General features: G+C 28.4%; 2 protein-coding genes across 2 annotated transcripts; one reads left to right on the top strand and one right to left on the bottom strand.

Annotated features, from left to right (window-relative positions):
* Positions 1 to 1,792: 1,792 nt before the first annotated feature.
* Positions 1,793 to 5,576, top strand: LOC120075918 (eugenol synthase 2-like). Its single transcript, XM_039029667.1, has 5 exons — positions 1,793 to 2,043; positions 2,143 to 2,277; positions 3,302 to 3,539; positions 4,112 to 4,315; positions 5,261 to 5,576. Exons 1-5 carry the CDS (start codon positions 1,852 to 1,854, stop codon positions 5,425 to 5,427), a joined length of 936 nt encoding a protein of 311 aa, XP_038885595.1. The 5' UTR covers positions 1,793 to 1,851; the 3' UTR covers positions 5,428 to 5,576.
* Positions 5,577 to 8,446: 2,870 nt separating this feature from the next.
* Positions 8,447 to 10,331, bottom strand: LOC120075920. Its single transcript, XM_039029669.1, has 2 exons — positions 9,254 to 10,331; positions 8,447 to 8,864 (listed from the first exon to the last, which is right to left on the bottom strand). Exons 1-2 carry the CDS (start codon positions 9,372 to 9,374, stop codon positions 8,626 to 8,628), a joined length of 360 nt encoding a protein of 119 aa, XP_038885597.1. The 5' UTR covers positions 9,375 to 10,331; the 3' UTR covers positions 8,447 to 8,625.
* Positions 10,332 to 10,447: the final 116 nt, after the last annotated feature.

Raw genomic sequence — 10,447 nt, 5'->3', positions numbered from 1 at the left:
CTCGTTCCACTTTTTATCAATGATCATATATGGGACTGACTTCTAGAATTACTATAGTTATTTTACATAGAATATAGTACCACGTAACGTATTACATGAATAGCTCATTTTCTAGAATTACTCTACCTATTTAACGTAGAGTAAGAATATTATATAATTGGTCATATGAGATGATTCAATTTTTAATTAATATATAGGAAAAATACTAATTTATACCTTTGAACTTTAGGATTGTATCAATTTAAACCCTTAACAAATAATTGTATCAATTTAAACCCTAAACTTTTGAGATAGTATCGATCTAAACCTCAAACGAATGATTGCATCAATTTAAATTCTGATATTAATTTAAGCCCCAAACTTTCATAAAAATGTCAATTTAAACCGTAAGCTTTCATAAGTATATCCAAATAAAACATACTAGAGGGTTTAATAAATTGATATCTTTGTGAAACTTCAAGATTTAAATTGATACACTTATAAAAGTTCAAAGTTTAAATTGATACACTTATAAAAGTTTAAGGTCTAAATTGATACAATTATTAGTTTTATGTTTAAATTGATATATTTATGAAAGTTCATGGTTATTTAAACCCCAAAATTGAAGAGTGTAAATTAATATTTTTCCTAATATATACATATTGTCCAACTAATTTTAATTAGTTAATAAAGTATATTTTATTGTCCCCTCAATATTTCATCAATTAATTAACATGAGATAAAAAAATTTAAACTTAATATACAAAATTAAATTATTCAATTTTGTAGCTCACAAACTTATTTCTCATACTTATGACATCGGATGTCGTTGATTCGGTGATTTAGCTAGAAGATCATGTCCCATAGGTGGACTCTTTTTGATGGTTGAATATTGTTTTGTTCTTCCAAGTTTGTGCTTTATTTCCTTATATCCTCCAAAAAAAAAAAAAATCCAAACCATAGGTTATTAAATTGAAATTTTGAAGTGAATATAATACACAACATATCTAGAATCAAATATCTCATGTTGTAACAGAATAACTATAAACCAAGTAGTAACTTAATATTAAACAAAACAAGTCGAGATAAAAAGACATAGAGATTGATAGCCAGTTCGGTTCAAAATAAGATTAATTAACAAAAAAATTTCAACTTTTTTCTCTCTAAAGTGATTGAGATTTGCTTACTTTTCTAGATTTATTCTATTGTAGCATGTATGTCGATTATCATGTCATATAAGTTTATTTACAGTTAAATTTAAACAAATAAGACAAAGCATAGAATTAGAAACTAATGTGATCATACATATATTTTCCTTTAAAATATAAAATATGTGTACAATTTTTCACCTTTACCTATGGTGAATTAGGAAAAAGTAAAGATACCAATATTGAATATTAAAAAAAAAAATTAGAAACTGAGATATGTATACTAAGAATAGAAAATAAAAAAGGGAAAAAATATGGACACAATGTGTAAATTTTGTTTTGTCGTTTTCTTTAGTTCGACAATATTTTGTTGTTAGAAGATGAAATCATCGATTTTTTAAATGATAATTCTTACCAATTTAAATAAATAAACACTTCAATCTAAATCACTGCTTACCCACCTGTTTGCTGTCAGACAAAGTCACCAAGCCAAGCCCAACAACCATCAAAGTCGGGGGCAACTCCGTCTTTTCACATCACCATTCAAGTTTTGGGTCCTCAAGTTTTGCTTCTTCTTCAATCTTCGTAAACAGAACAGAGGGATATAAATGTAATTTTGCACAAGTTCAAATTCTGCATATAAATACCATTGGCTTACGGGAGAAAGCCGATCCAAACAATTGCGTTTCTTCAGCGAAAGAAGATATTTTAAATTTTAATAAAAATGGCGGAGGATAATCGGAAGAGCAGAGTTCTGATAATCGGCGGCACTGGTTACATCGGAAAGTTCGTGGTGGAAGCGAGCGCTAAGGCTGGACATCCTACGTTTGTTCTCGTCAGAGAGAGCACCATCGCCGATCCTGTAAAAGCAAAACTCGTGGAGAATTTCAAGAATTTGGGCGTTAAATTGATCACTGTAAGTTGACTTTGAATGAATTGTGATCTGATCTCGATCTCTGCTTTTTGAATCAAAATCAGGAGATTGATCAGTTGATTTTTTAATTGTGGAATGCAGGGAGATCTATATGATCGTGAAAGTTTAGTGAAAGCGATTAAGGAAGTGGACGTCGTGATTTCGACTGTAGGCCAAATGCAATTGGCGGATCAGAGCAAGATCATTGATGCAATTAAAGAGGCCGGCAATGTCAAGGTAACGAACGTACTCATCGATTCTCACTTTTTGCTTTCCTGAATTTCAATTTCGTTTGATCTTCAATTCCAATCCGATCGTGTTTAGATTCAACTTTGTTAGAAATGAAATTGCTCCAATGTAGTAACGGATTTCTGAACTCTTTTTCAACTTTGATTCTTCCTGTTCTTGACAATTTTTTTTTTTAATAATATTATTAGATTGCAATTTGAAAACAAATAAATAGAATAGATTATGACTTATTTGATAAGACTTGAATTGTTTATGCATGTTCTATGTCTTTCATGTATTCTTTTTAAGTACATTAAACATTAATAGATTGCTTTAAATTATAAATCTCTCAATCGTTAAAATTTAGTTGTTATATTTAGTGGAATATTAATATTAATAACTTAATGACAAATATATTAATTATTTTTCAAAACAACCAATATATAGATTCATATTCACCATATCTTAAAATGGTAAAAAACCGTCCTTGAAAAATGTTGTTTTTGGAAAGAAATTTTGGAGGGTTGGAAGAAATTTAAAGAGAATTCGAAGAAAGAGGCTCTTGAGTTATTCACGTTTCTAATTTTTTGGCTTTATACAAATGGTAAGACATCTTCGTTGACACCCTAAATCTATTATTAGGATTTTGCTAACACATTACGATCTAATAGTTATAAATGTCTTTCTAGAATATTCATTAAAATATTTTAATATTTGATATTTTAAAAAATTCGGTTTATATTTCAACCGACATCGATAAGAAAATTGAGATCTCAAATTTTTTTAAAAAAATCGATGAATATTTCTAGAAAAAACAAATAATAATAATAATAATAAATGAATATTTATAGTAAATAAGTTAGAATATCTATTGTTTATATTTGTTCACATGAATGATATTTTATGACTTATTTATTTTATGTCCATTCACCCCGTCGATGTTAAATTCATAGCTACTGTAAAAAAAATTGAAATGAAAGGAAGTTAAAAGAGGATAACAAATGGGCGTTTAATTTTGGTAAAATGAGCGCAGAGATTTTTTCCATCGGAGTTTGGATTGGATGTGGATCGACTCAATGCAGTTGAGCCAGCAAAATCTGCGTTGGCCATAAAGGCAGAGATCAGAAGGGCTATTGAAAGGGAAGGGATACCCTACACTTATGTGTCCTCCAACTGTTTCAATGGCTACTTTCTCCCGACACTGATGCAGCCAGGACTCACCTCCCCTCCCACTGACAAGGTCATCATTCCTGGAGACGGACACCCCAAAGGTCAGTCACTGTTTTCCATGTTGTTTTGGTTTACACTGGCACATAGTTTTACATCAATTAGAAGTATTAAGAAACTTAGACGCATTATACATACAATACCTTGAACTCAAGTTTTAATCGATACTCTAATTTTTAGAATTTTTAAGAGCATGCAAAATAAAACCATCTTTAGTTAGTCCACGTAGCTTTAACTTTTATTTATTTTACTTCTTTTACTGCCAAAATGTCTATGTCGTTTTGGTTGTTCTTGTAATTTAAAAATGGATCATTTTGATCTCTAATTTCAAAATTTTAATACAAATTTTATTATGAAATGAGAACTGTTTACTACAAATTTATGGCTACTACGTTATTTTAAAATTTTAATGAAAGAAATGACGTGCTAAAATTTTGATTAAAAAAATGTATGAATGGACCAAATTAAAATATTTACTTTTTAAGAGTTGAGAGACCTAAATAAAAATTTTGAAATTATAAAAACTAAAGTAAACAAAAGTTAAAGAAGTAAAGAATGAAGACAAATGATGGTCAAACATAGCCGTTTTTAAGTGGTTTTAGTTCATAAAACACAGCTATATTTAACTTGGAGGAGGACATCGGGAGTTACACTATAAAAGCTGTGGACGACCCAAGAACTGAAAACAAAATATTGTACATCAATCCTCCCAATAACACCTACTCTTTCAACGACCTCGTTGCTCTATGGGAGAAGAAGATCGGCAAACCATTGGAAAAGCTCTATGTTCCAGAACACCAAATCCTCCGGGACATCCAAGGTCAGTCTCTCTTAATTTACCATATACTATCAACTTAACTCGATCAATTTCTAAGCTTTTTTCATTGAAATGATTTTCTAAGGGATTAAAAACAGGATTTTATTATATATATATATATTTTACTATTCACATTGTATCTTGCCCTGTTAGCTAATTATTGTTATGTTATTATTATTATTATCATTAAGGAAATTGCAATGGACAATTTTTAAGAATAATAATTAAGTATATAACAACTCATTTGAAGAATTGTAAATATAGCAATTTTCACATCATCTGCAAATTACTTTGCATCGTGTTATCTCGGTTATTACCTCAAGTTTTATTGCTATATTTACAACTGACCCTTATTATTATTATTTTGTAAATATATTATATTTAAATTTAAAATTTTACTGGTTAATGTCTCAGATAATAAATATGCTTGAACTGAACATTTAAATTTATATTATATATAGATAATTGAATAGGTAATTATTTCATTCTACTAGTAAATTTGAGTATAACTTCTCTTGTCCGAGTAAAATAAAAATTTAACTATTTAATTAAAACTTTTCAAGGTTAGTTATTTAAGTTAATTGATTTTTCTTAAAACAAACAAAATGTAAAAAAAAATTATGGGGAATGGGAACTGAGGATAGGAAAGTCATCCCTAACCCTATCGCATGGACATCTCTCCATATATCTGCATAATATATGAAAGTCTTTTATTATTCACTTACATATGATCATTTTTGTCACTTTTTCAACATTGACCAAATTTTTTAAGATCGAACGTCTGTTTGGACTTTATGGATTATAACATAAAGTTGTAGGAATAGCTCATGTATTGAAAGTCTCTTGAGGATGATGTTGGGTTCTTTAACTAGTATTTAAAAAGTCAAGCTTTAAATTTAAACTTGTGAAACACATAACTCATAGACACATTGTGAAACTAATTGGCAGAGGCTCCGCTTCCAATCAATGTGATTTTGGCTCTCAACCACTCGATATTTGTGAAGGGAGATGAGACCAACTTTGAGATTGAACCATCCTTTGGAGTGGAAGCTTCGACACTTTACCCTGATGTCAAATACACCACTGTCGATGAGTATCTCTCTCGATTTGTCTGAATCAATAATTTCTTGTTGCTGAGTAAGTTGTGGGAATTACACACACTGAATAATTTCTTGGTGTTGAGTGTTCTGTTCTGTATTACATACTATGCTCACATGGGTGTGTTTGATGGTTAATATACAGCTTATGATTCTCTTTTTCTTAACACTGATCTACAAATGTTTGTTGCTTTTGTTTTTTAGACTATATGGTTACACATTTGATTTAGTTTAGATTTTTGGTAGTTGGGTAAGGACGTCGAAATATTTGAATTATGTTTTGAAATGTAGTTCTTCAATTTCTTAAATAGGCTTTTAGGTTTGTATGTTTTATTATTCAATAGAAAGCTCTAGCAACATTGTTTTTATTGATTGCAGGGATGTTAAAAAAATTCAATGACCCGAAAAAATTGATCAACTCAATCCAATTCATATGGTTTAGTTTAGGTTGGATTCAAATAAGTACAAATTTTATGGGTTGGTCCATAGGTTGATTCATATGGCCACATCCTTGTGATATAATTATATATATACACTTACTTATTTTAATTTATTTTTTCCCTTTATTCTTTTAGATAATTTATTCTCTAACCACTTCTAAAAGTAAATTTTAATACTTTAGAAGAAAAAAAATTCGTAATATAAATTGAAATTGAGTTGTTAATCTTAATTTAATATATAAAAATAAGTAAATAAAATTTATACATATGAAGCTTTTACTTATTTTAGAACAAAAATTTAAATAAATGATTCGAGTAACTCGAATTAACCAAACTCAAATATGTTTCATGGTTGAGTTAGATTGGGTTGAGTTCATTATTTAATAAAGGTTATTTCGGTTGAATAAACTTACAACCCAAACATTTGATTGGATTCAAAAAGTATTTCAATCCAATTCAACTCAATCCACGAACATCTTAATTTATTGTGTCTACTCTAATTTATCTTTTGATTTTTTTGTCAAAATATGATGTTTTAAGTAAAAAAAAAATGCTACTACAGTCGCGTTTCAAACCATAGGTTAAATTGAGGAAAATACTTGAAAATTGACAACATGAAAATTTTTGATAAATTATAACTCAATCGTCATACAAGTGATCTAATGATCATGAGATATGTAGTTCAAATCCCTCTACCTCATTTTATATTAAAAAAAAAAAAAAGTCGCTCTTCCCTCTTCCCTTCTCTCCAAGTTAACGAGGGTAATGTATTTTTAAGCATCAATTTATATCATTAAACATTATGATTGTATCGATTAAAACCCTTAACTAATAAATTTTTAGTCTATTAGTGTAGAGCAATACTTGGATTGTAAAATGGTCACTTGGGTGGGTTGCACAAAAATAGATAGGTGTAGCTTTAGATCACTTAGCTTTTTTTTTTATTTTTTTAAATCAATTTATATACCCTTGGTTGGGATTTTTTTTAAGTCGTCAATGCATCAATTCTAATGTCTATTTTGTTAATCCTACATTCGAAATACAGGCTTATAAGAATTGATAATGTAATTGATAATTGATGTATCGACAATTTTCAAAGGTAATCTTAATAAAAGATCGCAATGAATTCATTTACGACAATTTGAAAGTTCTACTTTTATTGAAACAATTATAAGTCTTTCACGATATTTTCTAAATAAAATAAAAATAATAAATATAAATTAATATACTTACAAAATCTTTAAATCGATAGAATTAGAATACGTGTTTGTTTATTAAAGGTGTAATAGGAGGTCACGGGATAGCTGTGAATCTTTTTCTGATTTTCAAAATGCAAAAACTTGCGTTGGCTTTTTGTCAAATAACATTAACAACTGGCTTTTGTTCTTTTTAAATAACACAATTGCTTCCTTTTCAATTCAAAACTGTTGTCCTTTTTATTATTATTAATTAAATTTTAAAATACACAACAATCAACTTCATTTCTGGTATAGAACTTGATAAATTAATTGCTCTTCATGCTCCAAATTTTTCTAACTAAAAGCTTCTATATCAAGTTCTATTTTTTTCTTTTTAATTATTAATTGCCAAAGCTGTATTTCAATACTGATTTACATCCTTTCATTTTAGGTAAATTTAGATATAATATTTAAAACAAAAACGTATTGTCAACATAAACATAACTTAATTGACATGAACTTTATATTAACTTTGATGTCTGACGTTTGATCTCCCACGTCATATATTGTCAAAAATAAATAAGTAAATGAATCTATTGATTTCACAAGTTCAATTAATTCAATTTAACGGCTTGTAATAGGTCTTTAAAAAATCATTTGACATAAAATAAAATTAGTGTTCCGTTAATTTCTTTTTTGATCTTGAAAAAGCAAGGTGTTTAATCAATTAATACTTAAATTGTTGTCATTAATCATAAGCGAAGTAGGAATTCTATTTCAATTATTCTTATATTGATATTTAATATCTAACTCATTTTAAAATCATCTAAAATCTTATATGACTTAAATTGCAACTTGCAATTATTTTTGTTTAATATAAATTATTTGATAAAAGTTAAAAAAAAAAAAAAAAAACTATCATTTTTGTTGTAAGAAGTTTAGACTTTGTACCAATTTAGCCTCTATGTTAGAAATCTGACAATCAAGTCCCTAGGTTGGATATATGTTTTAAAACTATTTAAAAAAATTAAAATAAACTACACAATTCAAATTAATTAACCTTTTGTTGTTTCATTCTATTCTTTTTTTAATACAATTATTTTTATTCTTTAAAAATCTTTCATAAGAATTATTTTCGTCATGTACAAGTACAAGTATAAGGGAATTTCAATAATACTAAACCAGTAAATGCGAAACATTGTTGAAAATTGTTTTACCTTAACAATTAAAATAAAATTTGTTGAGAAATTAGAAGGAAAACTTAAATAATTGCAAGAAAATAATTAGTACAACGACTAAAAAATTATTAAACTAATTAAATTATATTTAATGAATAAGTCAACTAATCAATTTCCTATTAACGAACATTATAATAAATGGCTGGAAAAAAAACCAAAGCAGTAAGTAGAAAGCCAATACATTAATTATTATTATTATTGTTTTCTTTTATTCCTTTGTAACGACTAGGAAAATGTAAAATATAATATTTACAAACAATTTCATTTTTTCATTTTTTTATTTACCAGGAGGGTCAAAATAATTTGTATTTTGAAATGATACAATATTCAGAGATGAATTATATTATTTCCTACCCTTAATTAATGTGCTTCTTTCAAGCCCTTCAATGTTGTCAATATGACTTTTCCAGTATCAGCCATGAACTTCCGTACCGAAACGGCGGCGCCCAGTGCCGGAGCCGGCGACAGTGCCGGTGCTGTAATGGGTGTCGGAATCGCCGCCGGTGCAGTCTGTTCTTCAGCCAAAACTTTCAACATCTGATATTTTCTTGTCAATCCCACAACTTTTCTACTCATTTCAATCCCTCCATTTTTCCCATCTGCCCAAACAGAAAAATAAGCTCATAAATCGACACAAAAGCTCTAGAAATGGAAATATTGGCCTTCATCTATACAACAAATTAAAAAAAAAAAAAAAAATCTTTTGTTTACGCCACCGAAATCAGGTTTCTTGTTTCTAAAATTCTTACGAGCATAAATAAAGAAGTTATTTATCAAAAATTAACTTCCAAATAAAAAGTTGTTTTTCAAAGACTAAAATTTGATGAAAACAAAAGAAAGGAGCAATGACTATCAAACTCATTGCTATTTTTTCTTTTCTCCAAATAAAAAAAAAAAAAAAAAAAAAAAAAAAAAGTTAGAAACAATGGCCAAATATTGTTACTTTTTGCTATTTCAAAACGAGATCGTTACTAAATGAGATATTTACCTGTAGATTTGAATGAGAGCGACGACGGTTTTGAATTATCGGAGAGAAAAACGAGAGCGGGAGTGAGAATGGTGAGAAGAGACCAGAAGAAAAAGATTAAGACATAAGCTCGAGGGGTCATTTGTTGTTGGGAGAAGGCAGAGGACAGCAGGTTAAGGGAATATCTTTTGTTTTAAAGCCAAAGGCAAAGGTATATTTTGGAGTTGGTAGTGGCAATGGAAATCCCTATTTGTATTAGCTGGCCATGTTTATGTAACCAATTTATTTTTAATTAATCTATCTATTGTTCCATTCCATTCCAATTCAATTATTTTTAATTCATATAAGAAGTCAAGTTAGTTGAGAACTAGTTGTTGTGAAGGTTGTTATCACTACTTCTAGGGGTTTTACTTCTAGGCACAAGTGGGGATTGATAATCAGAATTATTTCAAAAACTGCTTAATAAAATAGTTGAAAATGAAACTGTTCATTAATTTCAAATTGTAAATATGTCCTCTCTCTTCAATATCAGAGAAGTTTTGCTATATTTTAGCTTCAACCATATGAACTTCAACTATAAGTTCATGTTGTTATACTAAAATCACTACTAGATGTTGGTTTGGTTGAGTGATTATTATGGAAATGTACTTGCAAAGGTGTGTTTTTTTTTTTTAAGCAAAGGAGGTTTGTTTAAGTTTCCTATTAAAAGAGAATTCCTGATTTTACAAACATCTTTTCTAGTTTTCAAGTTGTTCTTCTAAGCATTGCTATATCTTGCCTCCAATTGTACTTTTATTTTTTTGTTTTCTTCTCGTTCTTTCAATATTTATTGAGATAAATATATTTTGGTACTTCGTTAAACTATGCTCAAGTTTGTACTTAATCCAACTAACCAACCATAAGTAGCCTAAATTAAAGATAAATAAAATATAATTGAAACTTCTACAAGTTTAAAAAAGAACTATAATATAATCTTGAAACTAAGACTTAATCTTAAAGATGATTAAAATTTAGATCTGTTGTCACCTGCACCCTTATTTAATTAAATAAAATAAAGGTTCATAAGCACGCCTAGATTCACAATTAAGCAGGCAATACTCAAACCTTGGAGAGCTCAAAGGCCAGTTCCATGTCTTCTTTATCATGGTAGACGGTAGTATGAAAAATTTTAAGAATTCGTGGAGTTCACACAATAAATAATAGTATGTACTAACA

Source organism: Benincasa hispida, chromosome 4, assembly GCF_009727055.1.
Source record: "Benincasa hispida cultivar B227 chromosome 4, ASM972705v1, whole genome shotgun sequence".
Taxonomy (NCBI): domain Eukaryota; kingdom Viridiplantae; phylum Streptophyta; class Magnoliopsida; order Cucurbitales; family Cucurbitaceae; genus Benincasa; species Benincasa hispida.
The sequence above is the reverse complement of the archived record's forward strand: the minus strand, read 5'-3'. Positions and strand labels throughout refer to the sequence as shown.

Coding starts and splice junctions, on each gene's coding strand:
- LOC120075918 (XM_039029667.1), top strand. CDS start 1,852: ATGGCGGAGGATAATCGGAAGAGCAGAGTTCTGATAATCGGCGGCACT. Junction 2,278..3,301: donor AAGAGGCCGGCAATGTCAAG/GTAACGAACGTA, acceptor AAATGAGCGCAG/AGATTTTTTCCATCGGAGTT. Junction 3,540..4,111: donor TGGAGACGGACACCCCAAAG/GTCAGTCACTGT, acceptor CATAAAACACAG/CTATATTTAACTTGGAGGAG.
- LOC120075920 (XM_039029669.1), bottom strand. CDS start 9,374: ATGACCCCTCGAGCTTATGTCTTAATCTTTTTCTTCTGGTCTCTTCTC. Junction 8,865..9,253: donor GCTCTCATTCAAATCTACAG/GTAAATATCTCA, acceptor CTGTTTGGGCAG/ATGGGAAAAATGGAGGGATT.